This window comes from Megascapheus bottae, chromosome 11 (assembly GCF_031878675.1).
Source record: "Megascapheus bottae isolate mThoBot1 chromosome 11, mThoBot2.hap1, whole genome shotgun sequence".
NCBI classification, from domain to species: Eukaryota; Metazoa; Chordata; class Mammalia; order Rodentia; family Geomyidae; genus Megascapheus; species Megascapheus bottae.
Genome location: NC_143519.1, coordinates 39,402,830 through 39,425,226, shown reverse-complemented (window position 1 = coordinate 39,425,226; position 22,397 = coordinate 39,402,830). Strand labels below are relative to the sequence as shown.

Below are 22,397 nucleotides of genomic sequence, written 5' to 3'. Positions count from 1 at the left end.
ATATAGCTTCCTCTCTTAAATGATTAACACAGAGAAAAAAAGAAAATCAGTTCACAAAATAAAATCTTTTCTCTATTAATGGAACATTCAGAAATAATTTAGCCCCTAAATGGAGGCAGGCTTGCTATTTACATTAAAATAAGCTCTATAATGAAAATTCATGCCAAAGACAGTAGAAGTACTCATCACAGCTAACTTGAGATATACCACCTGCCTTAATAATTATAAGATAAACTATAGTTTGTGAATTCACAATTTTCAAAAACTACCTATATCCATAATCAAATAACTGCTCTGTTCAGTTTTTTTTAATATTTGATTTGTTTTGTGACTGTATTGGGGCTTGAACTTAGGCCTTCCAGCTCTCATTTGGATTTCTTGCTCACTGCTGACACTCTACCACTTGAGCCACATCTCCAGACCGGCATTTTTCTGGTTAAATGAGAATGGCTAGCTTAACATGGGGACCTTCTACATCTCAGCCTCCTGAGTAGCTGGAATTATAGGCATAGCCACCATGTATGGCTTGAAGTTAAAATTTAGCTTTAAAATTTACTGAAGAACTTTGAATTTCTGAACTTTAGAAACTTATTTTGAACTTTAGATACTTATATCTAAGGTATCTACGAGAATAATTCACATTAAAAGTAAAGCACAATACCCAGGAAAGATCTCAGTTGTGGAAGTAATAAAAGTCTTTTACTATGATTTGCTTAGAAGGAAATTGTTAGTATGTAGTTCCAAAACCAATAGAAAATTTCTTCAGCATTTACAGATCAACTACAATAATCTGGGAAAAGTAAATGCATTTGTAGGAATATAAATTCCTACAATGAAATTACAGGAAAACAAAATTAAACAATCACACTAATAGGCAGTTTCAATTATGGTAAGGAAATTTTTTAAAAAGCACTTAAAACATTACCATTTTCAGATAATACGTCAATACAAAATGATGATCTAATTTTATTGACTTAAATGTAAAAATCTACAGGATAACTCACCAATATGTTGATAGGGGTTACAACTTTCATTAAAAATGTTATTTTAAAAATTAAATGTACTATTCAGCACCTCAAATGAAATATTCATATAAAAAAAAGAATAACGTATCACAGTTCTTATTCTAGGAAAGCAAATGTATACTTCAGAAATACACATACTTACACTACTGCTACATACCATCAGAATCAGTGCTATTTAGTGCAATTGGAGGGATGATAGATACTTTGCATTGGCCAAGTGGGCAGACAGGAGGGTATAAGTCTTTGCAGGCAGTGTGTACCTAATAACAAACAAATCAACCTTCAAGAGTTATAAAAAAACAAATCAATGTTTTGCTATGCAATAAACTACATCTATAGAACCAGTCATCTAGATCAACAGCATCACAAAATGTTTGGTAACTTATAAAGTTCTTCAATGACACACATATTTATATTTCCAAGGAATAGACTATGGTTTTTACAGATGGGAATTTGATTTTGGCTTGTATAGCACATTTCTCTGATTGTCTCGAACAAGTCAATGCATTAAAGCATACCTGGTGAAAGCAAGAAGAGAGGGCAAGAAAACAAGATGCATAGGAAGGAGAGAAAAAGGTAAAGGAGAGAGGGAGGGACAGACAGAGGCAAAGAGAAAAAGAAAAAGAGGGAGAGAGGTCCTAACCAGCGTTTTGTTATCAAGCCCATAAAATAAATTAAAGGTACCTGTCTTATAAAAATTGTTACGGAATTCAATGACAATAAATAACATGTGCAATGTGTCTACTCTTTCTACATTGATCTTATAACTTCCCATTCACATTGCTTTTATGGAATTTAAATATGGCGTCATGAACATGTTTAAATATGGTGTCACGAACATGTTAAATATGTAAACGTGTAAAATTGTCATGGAATTCAATGACAATAAGTAACATGTGCAATGTGTCTACTCTCTTTACACTGATCTTATAACTTCCCATTCACATTGCTTTTATGGAATTTAAATATGGCGTCATGAACATGTTTAAATATAATGTCACGAACATGTTAAATATGTAAACGTGTCAAATTGTCATGGAATTCAATGACAATAAATAACATGTGAAATATGTCTACTCTTTCTACATTGATCTTATAACTTTTCCATTCACATTGCTTTTACGGAATTTAAACATGGTGTCATGAACATGTTTAAACATGGTGTCACGAACATGTTATATATGGTGTCAGTAACATGACAAACAGCATAGGCCTGCTGTAAAAATGCTAAATCTGCAAAACCAGAAACTTTGAAAGTTACTTAAGTGATGACTATGGAAAATCATGCAGAACTAATTTATCCAGTGGGAGCCAGACTAGTTAGGTTCATTGTAGGTTCATTTAGAAGAGCTTTTCCCATGTTTTAACTGGTAAAACTGAGATTTTATAAAGTATTTTTAATACAGTCTTATTTCATAAGAACTTTAAGAAAAGTGACACATTAATTAAACCCGTAATGAGTAAAACTTTGGGAGAATAAGTGAATTTAATAGTAATTTGTATTCACTTGATAGCCTATTTGGGGAAAATTTCCTATTATGATTTATGTTAATTAACCACCAAAATGTGCTTTAGAAAAATTAGAATTCTTAGGTAGAATAGTAGTTTTGAGGAACCTGTTTATGGACAACATTCCATTACAATAAAGAATGGCATTACAGGACTTTAGGAAGCGGGGTCTACTTAAAAGTGGAAGGGGGGGCCGCGAGTTTGGTCTAGTGGTTAAAGTGCTTGCCTAGCATGCATGAGGACCTGGGTTCAATTCCTCGGTACCACATACATAGAAAAAAGCCGGAAGTGGTGCTGAGGCTCAAGTGGTAGAGCTCTAGCCTTGAGAAAGTCCAAGGACAGTGCTCAGGCCCTGAGCTCAAGCCCAGGACTGGCAAAAAAAAAAAAAGTGGAAGGGAAGATGCCTGCAAAGAATGTATATCATACATTAGGTAGGGAGAAATAAAAAGTAACACATTATAGCTAATAAAAGAGGCAATTGATAAAGAATGGCAAAAGTATAAGGACAAAGGGAATTATATCTGAATTGAAAATCAGGAGGAATCATAAATCACCTCATCAGGCCTGACCAAACTTCCATAGACTTTATTTTCTTATGGGGCTTAAAAAGCAATCTCACTAATGAGGAAATCCATACATTTCTCCCTCCTGCTTATCTTCACCATACTTATACAAAACAATAGTTTTACTACATTCATAATTTTGGGGTGACTCCCAAATTTGGGCCAGTAATGTTAAAAAGTTACAATGAACACCACGGTGATACTTTGGAAACAAGAGGTTTTTCTTTGTGGTTATTATTTTTAATGAGGTTACTTCTTTTTTTTCCCCTCTATGGTTTATCCCCTGTTGTCACTGCATGTAATTTTGATACCAAGTGTATCGTATATGTGTATTTGAATTAAGGAAGGGAAAATGGTAAGACAAAGGACAAAGGGTAAACCAATGCAAAAGCGACACTCACAAGACAATATATTGGATATGAACTTTACCACTTGGAAAGGGAGTTGAGGGGAGGGAAAGTGGAGAAAAATGTGGGAAGGGTAACAATATTCCCTCTGTACATCACCCAGACAATAAAATTCAATTTAAAAAAATACTGAAGAAGCTGGGTATGGTGGCTCACGCCTGTAATCCTAGCTACTCAGGAGGCTGAGATCTAAGGATTGTGGTTCAAAGCCAGAACTAAAGTCCATGAGACTCTTATCTCCAATTAATCACTAGAAAACCGGAAGTGGTGCTGTAGCCAAATGGGTGGGGCACTAGCCTTGAGCTGAAGAGCTCAGGGGCAGCGCCCAGGCCCAGAGTCTAAGCCCCATGACCAAAACAAAACAACAACAACAAAAAACCCTGAACAAATCTGCTACAGTGCAAAGCCACCACTGTCACAGTCAGCTAGCATTGCCCACTGCTAAGAGGAGCACACCTAGCTGTGGCCTGCTGATCCTATGGGCTATTCATCCACTCTACCTGTCTGCATGACATCCTTAGTGTGATGTGACTGTCCTCTTGCAGTCCCCCGTTTTCATGATGTCTGCCACTATTGGGATCATTCACTGCTGTTGACACACATTATGTGTACTTGCCTTGCAAAAGAGTTTTAAAATGTTAATTTTTTGTGGTATGGGTGTTTGAACTTAAGAGTCTTTGTACTTTTTTCTTTCTTTCTTTTAATCCATAGTGGAGCTTGCACTCAGGGCCTGGGGGCTGTCTTTGAGCTTTTTTGCTCAAGACTAGCACTCTATCACTTTGAGCTACAGAACCACTTCAATTTTTTGGCATGGTTAATTGGAGATAAGAGTCTCACAGACATTGCCTGCCTGGGCTGGCAGGATCCTCAGCTAGGATTACAGATGTGAGCCACCCTCACCTGGCTGGGTCTTGTACGTTCTAGGCAGATATTCTACCACCTGACCCATACTTCCAAATGTTAAGTATTTCTTTTTTTCCACTGAAATATACTTTTTAATACAGGGGAGGAGATAATCTAACACTTCCAGATTTATGTATCTATACCTATTATATAAACTTCTGTAATTTAAAATACAAAAAAGTTTAGTCTTTTGAGAAACCTTCATACTGCTTTCCAGAGTGGCTGAACAAGTTTACACTCCCACCAACAGTACAGTAGTGATCCCTTCTATACATCCCTGCCAGCATCTGTTATTAGATTTCTTGATAATGGCCATTCTAACTGGAGTGAGGTAGAATCTTAGACTTGTTTTGATTTGTATTTATTTTATGGCCAGAGGTGTCTTTCTTCATGTGTCTATAGGCCATTTTTATTTCCTCTTCAGAGAAGTTTCTCTTTAAGTCTTCAGCCCACCTTTTAATGGGATGGTTGCTTCTTTGAGGATTTGTTTTTTGAAAAATTTAATTTCTTGAGCTGTAGGCATATTTTAGATATAAGACCCTGTCTGTTCTATGGCAAATGAAGATCTTTTCCTACTCTGTGGGCTTTCTATTTAACTTGCTAGCTGTATCCTTTGCCATACAGAAGCTCTGCAGTTTAATGCAGTCCCATTTGTCCAAACTTTCTTTGATTTGTTGTGTTTCTGGGCCTTTATTAAGAAAGTTTCAACCTGTGCCAAGGAGCCCAAGTGTGTCTCCTATTTCTTCCTGTAAATTTTCCAGAGTATCTGCTTTTACCTCAAGGTCTTTGACCCATTTGGAGTTAATTTTGGTGCAGGGAGATTGATAAGGATCCAACTTTGATTTTCTTCATGTGTTTAGCCAGTTCTGCCAGCACCATTTGTTGAAGAAACTGTCTTTCTTCCAGCCAGCATTTTTGGCCCCTTTATCAAAGATGGTGGCCATAGGTCTGTGGGTTGATTTCTGGGTCTTCAGTTCTATTCCATTGGGTCTGTTTTTGTGCCAGTAACAAGCTGCTTTTATTACTACAGTTTTGTAGTAGAGTTTGAAGTTGGTATTAATATTCCTCCAGCACTGTTCTTTCTGCTAAGGATTGTTTTTGCTATTTGGAGTCTTTTATTATTCCATAAGAATTTTTGGATTGCTTTCTCTATTTCATAGCTCCCCTATGATCCAGAAATCCCATGCCTAGATTTTTATCCAAATATCTAGGAACAGGGCCATAATAAACCTACCACCACAACCATGTTCACTGCAGCATTATTCACCACAGCTAAGATATGGAACCAACCCAGATACCCCTCAGTAGATGAACGGATCATGAAGATTTGGTATATTTGCACCATGGAATTCTATGCTGCCATCAGAAAGAATGACATTGCCCCATTTATAAGGAAATGGAAAGATGTGGAAAAAAATAATCTTAAATGAAGTAAGCCAGACCCAAAGAAACATAGGTTCCATGGTTTCCCTCATTTATAACTATTAGTATATGTCTAGGATTCTCCTAGCAGAGGATTACAATAGCTCAAAACTATAAACATATGGCCATATAGGATGAGGCTAAGCAAAATAAACTCCAGGATATGGAAACAAGAGGTTTATCTTTGTGTTTGTTATTCTTAGTGCACTATGTGAAGCTACTTTCTCCTTAAGGTTTATGTCATGTTTTACTGTGTCTGACTTTGTTACCTGGTATATTGTATATACATTTATTTATTTGGAAAAGGGAAGGTAAGGGAAAAACAAGATGAGTGGGAGGAGGTCGGGGGGGGGGGAAGTGGAAGAGAAACATGGGAAGGGATAACAATGTTCAAGAAGTAATGTACCTACTACCTGATGAATACAAGTGGAACCCCTCTCTCTGTATATGATCCTAACAATAAAATAAATCAATGCCTACTGAATTTGAATGTACACCGACAGGCTGCAGTAAAATCACATTGTGAATGTCAGTGAAGATGGGGGATCGTGTCAGGTAGGAATGCATTTCATGGGCACCAGGTGGTAAAATAGGCCCAGAAACGGCAGAACATTGTGTATGAAAAGCAATATGGAAAAGAGAAAACTGTGGAGAAAGGGGATTCTGACACAGTCAAAGATAAAAACCAAAGAAACTATTACCAACAGGGCATTGGGAAAAATGACCAGGGACAGAAGGCAACAGAAGAATACAGTTAAAATACTGAACACCACAATATTAGAGTGGGAAAATCATGCAGAACTACTACCAGGCTCTACTCCGACATAACTTCTCTGCTTGTCTCTTAACCACATAAGAAACAAGCTAATAAAAAGGACTTCCAAACCTCACCATTGTTTTACACCAAAGGCATTTCCAATCTTGCAGACGGAGAACACTGCCACACGTCTTGTCACAGACAGCACACTTGGCACTCACAGGCAGGTTGCCCTCGAGCCATTGGTGAGGCATAGCAATCTATAGGGCAAGAAGAAAACACAGCCAAGGTGAAGTTGGGGAAAGAACACCATATCACCCTACAGAAGATATGGAATGACTTCTAACTCAAGGAGTCAGTAATGTGGCATGCACGGTGTTCATTCATTTCCCCCACCTTTACTGAAGAGCATCTGCCATGCCCAAGCCTACTGAGTTACAAGATAAGCAAGACCAAAGCCTGCTCTTTGGGATTCAGCAGAAAGGCAGTCGAGGAGAAATGTTATACAAAGGGTTTTATGAAACAGTGATCACTAAAGAAACCTCAGAGATTTGTATGCAAAGTACAATGGAGACAGTCTGAAACTGGGGGTACTGTTGACAGGAGTCTGAACTGTGAGCATGTCAGCTGATCCTTAAAGAAGACCACAGTCTGTCAGACGGGAATCTAAACAGCCCAGCCAAGCAACAATTCTTAAATCCCATTCATAATAGATCTCCTTCAAAACCAGGAGCTGAGGAAAGCTGGGGAAGCTATGAAATTAACAATAAATGCACAAAAATCAACAAAAATGATCCAGTTAACCCTAATAGTCAACACTCCCACTTATCTCATTACTTTATCTGACTTATCTCACTCCCACTCCTCATTATTTTCTACAACAGCAGGCCATAGAGGCAGCACTGGGAAGGGATCAGAGATGGCAGCTTACTCCGTCTTCATCCTCTATGATGTCCTTCCCGACAGAAGCTAGTGTGGTCCATTTGCAGTTATTTGTTGCCCTCACTGCACATCTTTTGTGAGCCTTGAATTTACACACTTTAAATAAAAGAAGGAAGAGGAAGAAGAAAAAGTCAACTACTTTAAAAATGAACAAGCACTTATTTTTGGATGCCAGTGTTGTGGCTTGAACTCAGGGCCTGGGGGCACTGTCCTAAGCATTTTTGTATTTGTTGTTGGTAATCTCTATTCCTAAATAATAACTTTTAAAAATCCTATAATAAAAGCAATAGCATAGGTTTTAGTTTTAGAAAAAAACTTAAGAAATTTAAAAAGAGGACTTTGGGGGTAAGAGTTATAACTCTTCACTTGCCCAGTATAGCTCTTCACTTGCCCAGTAATGCATGAAGTCCCTGAACACAGCAGCATCACAATAATTGATTATCAATCAGTTATAATTCATTGAAAGTAAACAAAAAATCAAACAAAAGAGAGTTTCAAACCATGAAATTAAATACAAATCAGAAATTTTCAGAAGAATACATACACTGTACTGACCACCCAAAACTTTTTGGAAAGCAAAACTTTTTGCTTTCCACAGTCAATAAGAATCAAGAACACTAAGCCGGCCATGGTGGCTCACGCCTGTAATCCTAGCTACTCAGGAGGCTGGGATCTGAGGATCAAGGTTCATAGCCAGCCGGGGCACAAAAGGGGCACAAAAGGACTCCAAGACTCTTATCTCCAATTAACCTCTAGAAAAGGGTAAGTGGGGCTTGGCTCAAGGGTAGGGTGGTAGCCTTGAGCTGAAGAGCTCAGGGACAGTGCCCAGGCCAAGTTCAAGGTCCACAACCCACAGGGAAAAAAAAAAGAATCAAGAATACTAGGATGCTGTCAAGTTCAAAGGTGTTTTCTAGACTGTAGTCACTAGTTCCTAAGTAGTAAAATGCTACATTTCAATTTGTGCTTCCTTTCAGATGATTTTTATCTTTTCCAGAGAAACAATATTTTCCACCTTAGTCCTCTCAGCATTCAGGGCTCAATGTTAAGCTTTGAAAAAACAAACACACTATGCTCTGAGAGGTTCTAGCCATTGCTTCCCCTCATAACCCTCACCCTTCTTGCAATGTCTGTTTCCCTTGCAATGGGAGAAACATTTGTTGTGAAGTCTAGAAGAGCACATGTAAGACAGTACACAGTACCTTCGCAGGACAGGCCATGGGAGGTGACTCCAGAAAGACTCTCTCTGCACACGTTACAGAAGGTGGGGCGGGCATGGGAGCAGGCGTACCAGTTATGCATCCCTGAGAAATGTTCCACATTGAACTGGGCCACCTAGAAAGGAGATGTTAGGACAGAGTTGCCAAATAGAGGAATAACAAGGCTACAAGTGAATGACTAGAATGCACAGACTACGGTAATGACCAAAATCCCAATCCATTAATTTTAATATCAAAGTACATTTTTTAATTAAAACATCACCAAAATCTGGGTCTATACCTAGTTATTTTACTATACATCACTACAGCTCTAGTTCTTTGGTTAACACTCATGCTGTAAGAATACAAGGTGACTGGAGGATGCTCTTACCTCGTAAGGTTCTCGGGTTTGTACAGACTTCAGAGAGCTGATCCAATCTTCCATCTCCTTTCTATTCTCAGCACACAACATCAGCCTTCTGAATGGAGTGATTATCTACAGAGATAATCGGATCTAGTAATTAACCAACACAAGGGATTTTTGCAAAACCCAACATTTTATGAGACACTTCCATCTAACAAAATAAGAATCTTGTAAAATAGATGAATTTTGTTCTCTGTGTTTGATATAGTATGCTGAAAAAAGATTGATTCCTAGGAGATTTGTCTTGTCTTTCATACTGTTGCTACTTAATTAGCAAGTTTTCTAGCCCTTTAATGCTATGTTCCCAGACATATTCCACCTTATTTTGTGGACCATATCTTGAAATGTATACTGTGAAGAAATTCACAGTTTCCATCTATTACAGAATTTTCAACATGGAAAATATTTCTAAGCTAAAATGCAATATTAAGTGGTTGCAATATTAAGTACATAGTTGATTCACTACAGCTTATCAAGAAAGATCTAATAGTTGAATTTACAAGCTGTTCTGCTGCCTATTTGAATAAGATATATGTGAAGGATTAGGTAGGGATTGTTTTACTTTTTTAGTCAGAATGTGGAGGGGAATTAGCATGAAAATCCTTCATTGTCCTAAAGGAAGAGATAGCAATGACTTTCATCTTTCTTGTTACTAGCCATGTCAAATAATTGCACTAAAATCCTTAGACCAAGAGGAAGAGAAGGTTAAAGCTGTTAAAAATGCTTCAAAGTAAGAGTCGTAACTGTCTTGAAAGAAACGCTTACATGTGAGTGAATACAGAATTCTGGATGCAATTTCAAAGTTACCAAATCCTATATTGCAAAGAAAGGACCATTCATGTACTCAGAAAACAAGAATAAAACATTAACAGTTCTATGCAGAAAGTGCTTCCAAACAGTATACTAGGGATGGATTTATATGCCAAAAATGAAATTTCCTCAGGCTTAAATCTGTTAATCAAAAGTCTTACAGGAAAGTATGCTTGGGATAACCAAAGTATAACTTACATAAAGCATCTGATGTACATTCAGAAGATTTCAAATTTTTGAATACTTTGAACTATTTCTAGCCTATAAAATTATAAATTCAAACATACCCACATTTAAACTAAATCGTTCACTCAATGACTAGTACAGGGTGACAGAAAATCTGTTATTAGCACTACCAAGAAAGTACCACAAGGGAAAGAAGAAAGACAAATAAAAGTAAAACAAACAGTAAGTGTTCCACATTACACAAGGGATGAAAAATAATGACCTAAAAAAAAAAAACCAGAAAAGAAAAGAAAAAGGAATGCTTCACTTAAAGAAGAAACTAGTGAGCCTGACTCAGGACCACTGATGGTAGAAAATAAATCTCTCAACAGAGATTTAGAAAACTAACCCATCTCTGACACTCACCAGCCATGACTTCCACTCAGGTCACTGGTTTAGGTCCAACTACACCATCTTTCCTGAGACCCAGAGGCTTTTTACCACACCCGACAGGCATCAGCACTTAAATACAGCCAGCCCCAAATCACATGGCACAGGGGCACCAACCACATTCTGGGTCTTCGTTAATTGCATGTGAAATCGAAGACAACCTCATTTGTGCATTTTCTTCTGCTTTAAATGACCTTCTTTGGATAAAACTTATTAGCCGTTGGTCACTCTTCTTCCTGAATAAATAGTTAATGCAAAGAGCAATGCCTCTCTCATTACTTAGGAGCCAAATGGATCCTTTATTGCTTCACAATGTTTTCCTAGGACAGCTCATCAAACGTAGCAGAGAAGTACCATTAAATCATAATATACTCCCAGCCCGGAGGGCTTCAATACTATTCCAGAAGCCTGAGTTTCACCAATTCACTGATGTTTCCTGAATATCACCTCTAACATTTATTTATCTTTTGCCATACTTTGTGATATAATACATATAAGGATTCCCTCTCCTTTGTTATCATAAGAGAAAATCTGCATTATTCAGACATTGCTGTTTCAGTCTTCATTTCAGCCTCTGTGGAATTCGAAGTACTATAATATGACTGATGTTTAAAACCCAATGAAGTTAAAAAAAAAACTATCTTTAATGCCTTCATTCTGAAAATCTTTAAAAGCCATCACGAATTTATAAAATGAGGAGAAAAAAAAGAGTAGCTTCTATTTTTAAATTTTTTGTTGTTATTATCCAGAGGGGCTAATTATTGAAGTCAGATAGAGTGTTTCTTTTTGAACAGTGTCACCCCTTCCCTCTCTCCCAGCTCCCCCCATCTTCACCTACAAGTTGTATAGTTCATTTTCAACACACATCTAGTGAACATCATACCACTGCTGCACTTGTTTACCCTGCCTCCCTCCTGTACTGTCCCTCCTAAAGACAGACAAATCAACAAACAAGACCCCAAGAAAACAAAAACACCAATAACAAAAAACACAAAACACTGCTTGCGTCCTTTTCCTGGATATGGTTTTTGTTGTTGTTGTTGTTGTTGTTGTTTTCCCCTTGAAGTTTTCGGAACCATTTTGACTATCTTAATTCTCAATGACTCTGGCAAAATTGTGTAACCTTGTCATGTGTGTACCTTATATGCTAGTGAAGCTAAACATAGCATAAATATTACTTTAGCAAAAGCCTGTTTTAAAAAAAAACAGAATCAAGCAAGTAAAGACTATAACACATTTCTAATCAAAAGTTACATGATCACACCTCTAATCCTAGCTACTCAGGAGGCTGACATGTGAGGATCAAGGTTCAAAGCCATCCTGGGCACAAAAGGACCTGAGACTCTTGTCTCCAATTAACCTGTAGAAAATGGGAAGTGGGGTTTGGCTCAGGGGAAGGAGCTGAAGAGTTCAGGGACAACCGCCAAGCTCAGGGGTAGGGTTGTAGAGTTGAGCTGAAGAGCACAGAGACAGAGTCCAGGCCAGTTCAAGCCCCATCACACACACACACACACACACACACACACACACACACACACACACACACACACACTTATTTAATGTGCAGATCTTGCGAATAATTCTAAGAATCTATGCTGCTTATGACATTACATTACAAGAAGTCAGTGTGAGGGGGAAAAAAAGTCATATGATGTATAAAGACATCTGGCTTTTGAGACAGGAGTGTCAAAAAAATATTTTAGTTAGGCTCACTGAAGACAAGCCTGGTCGACCCAGCAAACCTGCACCTCTGCCAAAACAACTCTCTCCACCCTCATCTCCCCCTGAGAGACTCCCCAGCTGTGACTCTCCTCCTATCCCAGATGTCACAGGAAATAATCTGAGTGTCATAGTTCCAGACTAATAGCTAAGCTCTATTACACCACAACGCTCCTTATTCACATTTTTACTAGGAAAATACTGTGAGGGAGAGCAAATTCTGCAAGTTACTTGGTTCTAGAATATTTGAGTCAGCCTCTGTTGTGACAAGTAGGACAGAGGTTATGAAAACAAGGACCTGGTCACTTTAACACAAGGGAAGGAAAGAGCTTTCCCCAGGAAAGAATGAACTTGCAGGGATCAAGTCCAAGAAGTTCCTGGAATCAGAGGATTTCTCAGTTTCTCCAAGGAGGTGAATCTTGGCTTCCTAAAGTGTCCTCTAGCTTTGGGCTTCAATTTGAACCACGATTCTCCCAATCTCTGCTACCCGTGTAGCTGGGCTTCTAGGCATGAGACTCCACACCTTACCTAAATAAAACTGTGTATGTGGTGAGAAGAGAGTCTTTCATGAAAAAGCAGGACAAATATAGTGTGTGCTGTAATACTTCTGGTCAATATTTACTCTAATTTAGGGAATCTGACTTTTGTCACAGACTAGTCAGATAATAATTATATGCTTTTTTTTTTTGTGGGTCATGGGCCTTGAACTCGGTCTGGGCACTGTCCTTGAGCTCTTCAGCTTAAGGCTACCATCCTACCCTTGAGCCAAGCTCCACTTCCCGTTTCCTAGAGGTTAACTGGAGATAAGATTCTCAGGTCCTTTTGTGCCTGGGCTGGTTTTGAACCTTGGTCCTCAGATCTCAGCCTCCTGAGTAGTTAGAGTTATAGATGTGAGCCACTGTGCCCGGCTAATTATATGCCTTTTTAATGCTAACTTTACAATTATTCCTGAATTTGCTAACTGCTTAGTCTTAATAGACTTCTTCCATCTTTCCCTATGAAATATATGCCTCTTTAATTATGTATGTTAGTGTTTTTCCCATTCTTCTTTTTAATGGAGCAAAATAATTCTCTTTGACAATGTAAATGTGCCAACCTAGAATATTGATAATCATGCATATTAAGTGGCTATCTGGGGAGCAGAGACACTTCTATGTTTCAGAATAAGCTGGGCTCCTTCACCATCCAGAAGCACAGATGTACACCGAATACAAACGTACCCAACCCAGCTGCAACCAGACTCACCAAGTTAGAGGTGGGAGATGGGAGGTGAGGAAAATTTTAGGCACATTTCTGGCTAAACCACACGGGTGATTCTGTTTTACCAGCCAGAAAGTGTAATGCAAGTGTCTAACTCACCTATTAGTACAGGCAGGGTCTGGTCTTAACAATATCAAGGAAGTGCTCTAAATCTTCAAAATTTCCTGTTCTCTTTCCAGCAACCTTCATATTCTTAAAAAAAAAATCAGGATTTCTATTGGGGAACCAATATGAAAAGCTTTCTTCCTACATCACCCCATGTAATATAGGAGAAATCACAAAATTATGAACTCCAATGTTACTGTTTAGCAATTTGATGCAAAACCTGCAATATTATTTTTTAAAAAAGCAATCATAATTAGACAAATACAAGGACAAGTGTATTAGGCCAGTCTTTGACATTTCACACAGTGGATGTTACAGAGTGGTCCCTGCACACATCTAGTTTTACCAGTCCTGTACTAACCTTTCAACTCCTGATTTCTAAGTCAGTATTTACCCTCATTATGCCATTGTCCTAAACCCATTTCTTTTCAAAAAGATATTTACGTAAAAAGCAATTTTTCTGAGGTGTTAATAAATGATAAAGGGTTAGTGCATACATTCTCCTAAGGTTGCCTAAATTTGAAATAAACTACACAATACATTAGGGTTACAGAATGGAGGTACAATGTCACAGTAAGTGCATTCTGGGGTCAAGACCAAAGAAGGTGTCATAGGTATTGTAAACTAATATTAGCATTTAAATTAGAGGAGTAACAGAATTTGTTACATTAAGAAACTTTATGATACTTTCTGACACTATTTCATTTTACATGTGAGAACACTACTACTACTTCTGGAAGGCTCCAAAAGAAAGACAGGTGTTCTATGAAACCCTAGAACACAAATTTTACAATACCTAACATGAGGCAAACTAACTTCTGAAGATGTGCTAAATCTGTGATGGCACTGGGCTGACTGGTACTTCGCACTCATATAGGGATTGCTACCAATAGAGAGGTAAACTTTCATGAAAAAAATCTGCACAGTGCAGCATACTATGCAAACAGGTTCTTAAATTGTTATACTTGGTACTGAACGGAGGTCTTTCCCACGCACATCCTCTACTTAAGAGTCAGAAAGCAGAGATATCTGAAAGCCAGTTTACATCTAGGTTTTTCACCTAATTATCCTCACTGGTCAGAACTTTTGGCAGACTAACAGCTTCCTCATCTCAACGGGCATTCCTACATTGGGGTTAGCAGATCCCAAACTTCAAAAGACCTTTACACGCACTCAAATAAAGAGGAGGGAGTTTGTTACAAAAATTGGAAGCTACATATTTTCTGGATGTAGTATTTGTTTGAAAAATCAAGCTACAAATCAGTAATGACCTATATACTTCATTACAAAACTGAGAGTTACATTACATAACTGAGAATTGTGTAGCAAAGATATGAAATACTACTTACTTGGAACCAAGATTCTAAAAGGAAAAAAAGAAGTATAGGAAAACAATTTCTGATGGAAAATTTTATAAGTATTCAACACAATTATTGTAAAAAAATTAATGAATTGGAAAGGAAAAAGAGCTCTGGATGACAGGGGAACATTTATACTCAGAATATGTTTTTCTCCTTTTCTATAGGAATACTTGACTCCTGAGTTACATCGATAAGGCAGTGGGCATCTTATTGATCCTTCTATCCTCTCTCTAAATTAAAGATGAGTTGCCTTCATTACAACGTATTGTTGAGAAAGAAACAGAGACATTAGATGAGTTAAGCTAGTCCATAATTTTAATACACTGCTTATCCGAAGAGCTAATAAAAACCAACCACACGAGAGGACTAAAGCTATCTCCTTCACTGTTCAATACCAAACTGTATAAGTATTCAATCTGGTCAAGACTTCCCTTCAGGTTTCTGTGTACCCAATCAGAGAAGAGAGAGAGAGGGAATTCTGACCACCACATTTTTTTCAGATCATCTCATTTCACCTGCACAAGTTAAAAAGTACCAGTCTTACTTTCCTTAGAGGCCCTAAGACTCAGAAAGGTTTGCAAGTTCTCCAGTGACAAGGCACAGGTAGGATTTTAAATACAATTCTTCCTGCCTTGCTAGCCAAATACTTCCTTTGGAAGCTCAGGTAGCAAAAATTGTACAGCTGCTACTTAGTTTTTCTTCTTTACAATAACTAAAGCTGGGCACCAGTGGCTCATGTCCGTAATCCTAGTCACTCAGGAAGCTGAGATCTGAAGATCAGAGTTTGAAGCCAGCCTATCAGGGAAGTTCATGAGAGACTTTTATCTTCAATTAACCAGCAAAAAGCCAGAATGAGGGCTGTGGCTGGAGTGATAGAGTGCCAATCACTGAAAAAAACAAGTGATAGCACCTGGTCCTGAGTTCAAGCCCCAGTACTGGCAAAACAAAAACAAACAAAAAAACTTTGTGGGTACAGTTCAGCTGTACTGTGACACCATTTATACATGCCTGATCTTTTAAAGATGAGCCAGAAAGAAATTACAGAGAGGCATAGCAGCCACCCTCAGACAACAAAATACTTTTAATACACATAATCACACACAGTATCATCCTAGAACATTGTGCATATAAGGGGCAGGGTTTTTTTTTCTGGTATTAGTTGGAATAGCAGTGATTACAGGGACTTCAGGAATTATTTATGTAGACTGTCATATTAAATGGTATTGTAGACTGTAAATTAATGGTATTGGTTAGTGGCACATTAAAAAGATTATCATCTTTGTGATTGTTCTTAATATACTATGTGAAATTATTTCTTTTCTCTTTTCTCCCCCCTATGGTTAATCTCATGTGGTTACTGTATCTGACTTTGTTTCCTGATATATTGCAGATGTGTTTATTTGAAATAGGGAAGAGTGGAGGAAAACAAGATGATTGGGAGAGGGTGAGGAGTGGGAAAGGGGGACAAAAACATGAGAAAGGGTATCAATGTTTGAGAAGTAATGTACCCACTACTTGACAAATGTAACTGTAACCCCTCTATACAGTACTCCAATAAAAATAATAATAAAAATAAAAAGTTTGATCCCTTGGCACAATGTCTTTGCTTTGTAACCATAAATGTCATTATTCAGGACATGTACACAATGGGAAATTTCATTTTGAAAACAAAGGCATTTTTAAAACCTACATTTTCCATTACTCTGTAATCAGAATTAAAGAGTTGAGAGGATATTTTAATATGCTACAAATTTAATTAGAAAGAACTATGAAAATATTACCAAAAAGTACTTTTAACCATTTTCAATAGTATTGAAAGCACCTCTAAACTGTCTGCTACACATTTCCCAAGAGATATTGTAATGACTCCTAATTCACAGTACCTAGAACATTAGCCTCCTTTTACCCCACCCACTGCAGGCCTTCTATGCCCATTTCCTACCCTGTGTTAAAGGCATCCTTTAGTGCCTATCCTCTCCAAATTCAACAACTTGATAGAAGCTTTCTCCGTTCTCGCCCCTTCCTTTGGCCACAGCTTCTCTCCTTCCCACAGCAGACAATCTTAGGGCGACTCACACCCCTGTATCACAGCTTCCCCCGACATACAATGTTGTTCACAGTGGTCTTCATGCCAAGTCCACCACTCTTATCAAAAACATCTGATAGGAAGCTGCCAGAAAGGATCCCTTGCAGCATGTTTTCCAAACTTCTGAATAAGCAATACACATTTGTAAATGCATTTAGAATGAGTCATTCTTACTAAAAGGGCATGTCTCCCTCAGCTATCAACTTCCCTTCTGAAAGGCAAATATTTGTCAGTTTCTTGTGTACTCTCTCCAGAAACGGTTTAGCTATACATGACTTTGTGCTTTCTTGAGAGGTGTAAGTGTAGAGAACCATATAGCTGCACACAGAATAAATGGCCAACCCTATGTGTAGAAACCAAATGACAGAAGTCAAACGTTCGCTCTGTTGTTCTTATACACAAGATCTATAAAACATGGAATTTTCTGACTCTTCCACCTGGAAATTTGAAGGGCAGGCCTATGGTGGCTTCTGGCTACCCATCCCCTATCATCAGCTGCCCACTGTTTGATAGGCATACCAAACAGGGCTGTGCTTCATTAACATGAAGCATTTCCAGGACAAGATGCCCAAATAACCAATCACTACAGACCACGTCCCCGAGCAATGTCTGATGTCTGGATGGATGCAGAACATTACGGGTTCTCAAAAGAAAGGATTTCAGCAATTCATTTTTATTTTTATTTTTATTTTTTTTGGGGGGGTCATGGGGCTTAAACTGGCCTGGGTGCTGTCCCTGAGCTCTTCAGCTCAAGGCTACCACTCTATCCCTGGGCCTGGACATTGTTCTTGAGCTCTTCAGCTCTTCTCTTGAGCCCAGCCCCACTTTCCATTTACTAGAGGTTAATTGGAGATAAGGTCCTTTTGTGCCTAGGCTGACTTTGAATCTTGATCCTACTACTCAGCTTCCTGAGGAGCTAGGATTACAGGCGTGAGCCACCACACCCGGCTTGCCTTTATAGCAAGTCTTAATGTCAAGGACAAGGGTTATTGTATAGCCACAACTTCTTCTCTCAGCTTGCTGTAATAGTATCACACAGCCAATCTGTTTTTCCCAAAATATAAAAACAAGCACTCCACATACCAATAGGGTTAGCTTGTTAAAAGCTTCTCAGAGTATCCGAAGAGATCGGGTGATCTCTAACTAACTGATCAGTCAATACAACCTGAGTCCTAGGAATACCAAAGGCCTTTAGATCTGCTACCAACATGCCTTCACCTGTAAAAACTAAAACCTCCTAGACTAAAAACTAAAAATCTCCACCTAACTAACACTTAACCATCTATTGTCAATGGAAGGATCTTGTTTATTTTACTTTTGTCTTACAAAGTGGATTATGACAAATGAGTACAAACCTACCTTTGCCTTTGTATACTCAGATTTGGGTGTTGGCCAAACAACAAAACAAGAAGAAACCATGGAATGAAAAGTCTCATTTTGCCAAAAACGAATGACTTTCTTGTCAGGAAACTGAATTCTTACCTCAGATCACAACACTGAGTGAGGGTGATCTAAAATTTATTTCCCTCTCTTGTCCAATCAAGACAATTAGCTTTGTGACCACAAGAATCACGACCATTCAATGAGCCAGTCATCTACTCATTGCCCACAAGCATACTATTGAATGTAATCTTTCTTCTCACTTGCAGGTAAGGAAGACTCACCAGGAACAGCCAGATTGCTGCACATCCTCTTAAATATGGTGGGTCTACCAAGTATATGAGAAATGGCACTGTAAAGGAGCAATGTGTGCCATTCTGGTGTTACAAGGGTGGAGTTGGTAACTGTGCCCTAGCCATACCACGGGCTAGACACAGACTAATGGTCCAGAAAGTATACTGAAGGTTTTGCTGCACACGGTTAGATGTGAAGAGAGTACTGATTAACTGAAGGGTTGTGATGTAGAGGCTCAGGTCAGTAGCAAATACCCAAGATGTACAAAGGCTGTGGTCCCATTAACTCATACCTGAGATCTTATTTCCTGCCACACTGACATACTTCCTGAAAAGGACTAAACTATTCCTAAATCAGAAGAGGAGGTCATTCCAGAAGGAACTAAAGAAATGAAAACTTACGCCATAGGAATAAATTCTAAATGGTGGCATTTTTCCCTGTCACAGTAATTATACTCTTAATTAAAAGGGCTTGAAAATTCCATGGTGCCATTTACTAACATGGAAAGAACATGCAGTTGAAATATAGTTATAGTCCTTTATGACAAATCAATTTCTCTGAACCTTACCTTCATTATCCTGAATGGAAAAAAGGATAGTTTATGAGCTGACTGAAATAATCAAATGAGATACAGAATGAATAATAGCTGTGTTCATTACTGTTTGTCCCTTGTTATAGGATATCCCAAAGTTTTCAGAAACAAATCATTATTCTTTAAACCCGTATCACAAGCACCTTACATGTTTTTATCTTGCAGAATAATAGGCTTTCCTTAGTGCTGTTTGATAAATATTTTAGTAGCATTCAAGGCAAACCTAACACTATTTTAATATCCTTTTAGAAAGTAAAAGGTTGATGCTTTTAATTGTCTAATGGTGCCAAACTCTGAATGTGTTCTCATCTTTAGAGCTTATCATGCAGAATTCGAGTTCCAGCCTTAAAGTCATCAGTATGATTGGTATGGGGGATACAGGGACCCTTTCTCTTTTTCTTTTTTTGCCAGTCCTGGGACTTGAACTAAGGGCCTGAGCACTGTCCTTGGGCTTTCTCAAGGCTAGTACTCTATCACTTGAGCCACAGCACCACTTTTTCTATGTATGTGGTATTGAGGAATTGATCCTGGGTCTTCCTGCAAGCTAGGCAAACACTCCACTAGGCTAAATTCCCAGCCCCACAGAGGCCCTTTCTGACGCCATCAACTTAGGCATCATCAAGGTCATTCGATGTCTTAAGTTTGGACTGCTTCCTAAGGCAAAGAACTGCCATGGATTTTTCTGGAGAGTTTCACCACTTCCTTCTCGACAATTTCTAATTGCTTAGTAGGACATCAAAGATTCTGGTTGCCTAGAAGATCCAGAACCTTGAAATTCCTACAAAACAGAACTCTACTATGCTAGCCAGGTGCAGAATTTCCAAGATAAAAAATATCATCCAGTAAGTGGGACTGCATTAAACTGCAGAGCTTCTGTAGGGCAAAGGGCATAGCTACTAAATTAAATAGGAAGCCTACAAAATGGGAGAAAATCTTCATTAACCATACAACGAACAAAGGCCTTATATCTAAAATATATCAACAGCTCAAAAAATTGAATCAGGGGGTGTGGGGGGGGGAGGGAAATGGGTACCAAGACATGTGAAAGGGTATCAATGTACGTGAATTAATGCACCTTCTATCTGGCAAATATCATGTAACCCTTTTACTAATTACAATAAAAAATGCAAAAAAAAAAAAAGAAAAAGTTACTGAATTTTTATGGACTTTTTGCACACCAGTGAATAGCTTTATAAATGAATTAGAATTATGTACCACCAAATAAAATAAAGTTAAATCAATTGCTAAAAAAAAAAAAAATTGAATCACTCCAAAACTAATCTCCAAAGTAACAACCACCCATTAAAAGATGGGCCAAAGACTTAAAGAGTCTTCTCTGAAGAAGAAACAAAAATGGCCTATAGACACATGAAGAAATGCTCAACATCTCTGGTCATAAAAGAAATGCAAATCAAAACAACTCTAAGATTCCACCTCACTCCAGTTAGAATGGCCAGGAAGGATCACTACTACACTGTTGGTGGGAGTGCAAACTCCTTCAACCACTATGGAAAGCAGTATGGCAGTTCCTCAAAAGACTAAACATAGAGCTCCCCTACAACCCAGCAATTCCACTACTTGGCACTTACCCACTCGTCCAGAAACTAGGGCATACTAAATCCACTAGCACAATGATGTTCATTGAAGCACTATTTAACATAGCAAAGATATGGAACCAACCCAGATGTCCCTCAGTTGATGAGTGGATCAACAAAATGTGGTATTTATACACAATGGAATTCTATGCTGCTGTCAGAAAGAACAACATCACCCCATTTGTAAGGAAATGGAAAGACTTAGAAAAAATTAGATTAAGTGAAGTAAGCCAGACCCAAAGGAACATAGGCTCAATGGTTTCCCTCATTTGTCATAATCAGTAGAAACCTTGGGCTCTCCTAGCAGAGATTTACAGTAGAGCAAAATGTAGATACATAAGGCCATACAGTATGATGCTAAATGAAAGGATATAAAAACAAAAGCCATACAATGAGTGACTGTTGTCCTTAATGTACTGTTATCTCTCGTCTCTTTTGCTGTCCCTTGGTTATCTCATATTGTTACAGTATTTCACTTTGTTATCTGATATATTGGATAATGCGTATTTGGTTATTTGAAATTGGATAGAGAAGGGGAGAAAACAAGATGAGGGGTGGGGGGGAAGGGAAATGGGGATCAAGACATGAGAAAGGGTATCAATGTTTGTGAAGTTATACATCTTCAATCTGGTGAATATAATGTAACCCTTCTATTAATTACAATAAAAATATATGAAAAAATACCATCCAGGATTCTGCTACTTCATTGATATGGTCATTAGATTTTAGACCTTCCTCAGCTAATATTTATATATAGTGTTGTATTTTATTTTATGTTTTGTTGGTGCATATGGCTCGTTTTCCCATACTACAACTTGATTCCAGGTATCTACAGGAGATAGGATACTATCGGTCATAGCTGATGTCTGTATCATAATGGGGATGGAAAGTCAGCTAAAAGAATGGAAGGAAAGAACCTGTAACTAACTGCTGCAGTAGGGAAAGACCACGGTGGACATCAAGCATATTCTGTAGCTTCTTCTTTAAGTACATGAGTGGAGGCAAAGAATTTAGTGTGCGGACATTTTCTAAGCATCTGCATAGCAGGAGTGGTTGGCAGCACTAGGCTGCAGGTTCTAAACCTTGAGACAAGTAGAGTCTCTGCAGAAAGAACACAACATAGTTGTGTGGTTGTCAAATCAGGGTGACAATGTCAGCAGAAACTTAGTACCAACTGTTTGGAAATGCAGATTTATAATTAGTCCCAAGACAAGGAGCAGACTATGGACTATTCACTAGGGGCAGATATGGCAGGAGCATGGGGAAGGTCAGCATGCCAACACACAATGTTAAAACTGGATAAACATTTCATCTGGACAACAGTCTTTCAATGGCCATCTATAAGGTGCCAAGTTCCTAAGCATTGATAGACAGGCTTAGAAAAAAAAAATTCTACACGGTTATCCAAATTGGGCATCAGAAATCCTGGCTT

General features: G+C 38.2%; 1 protein-coding gene across 3 annotated transcripts in view; it reads right to left on the bottom strand.

Annotated features, from left to right (window-relative positions):
- Dgkh (diacylglycerol kinase eta) overlaps window positions 1–22,397 on the bottom strand; it is a 149,707-nt gene that overhangs the window by 57,842 nt on the left and 69,468 nt on the right. For all 3 annotated transcript variants that reach the window (XM_090342081.1, XM_090342082.1, XM_090342083.1), the window contains exons 4-8: window positions 9,116–9,220; window positions 8,728–8,860; window positions 7,518–7,624; window positions 6,721–6,846; window positions 1,183–1,285 (exon numbers count right to left, since the gene is read on the bottom strand). In XM_090342081.1, the coding sequence (XP_090198207.1) occupies window positions 1,183–1,285; window positions 6,721–6,846; window positions 7,518–7,624; window positions 8,728–8,860; window positions 9,116–9,220 (574 nt within the window). The remainder of the gene's footprint in view (window positions 1–1,182; window positions 1,286–6,720; window positions 6,847–7,517; window positions 7,625–8,727; window positions 8,861–9,115; window positions 9,221–22,397) is intronic.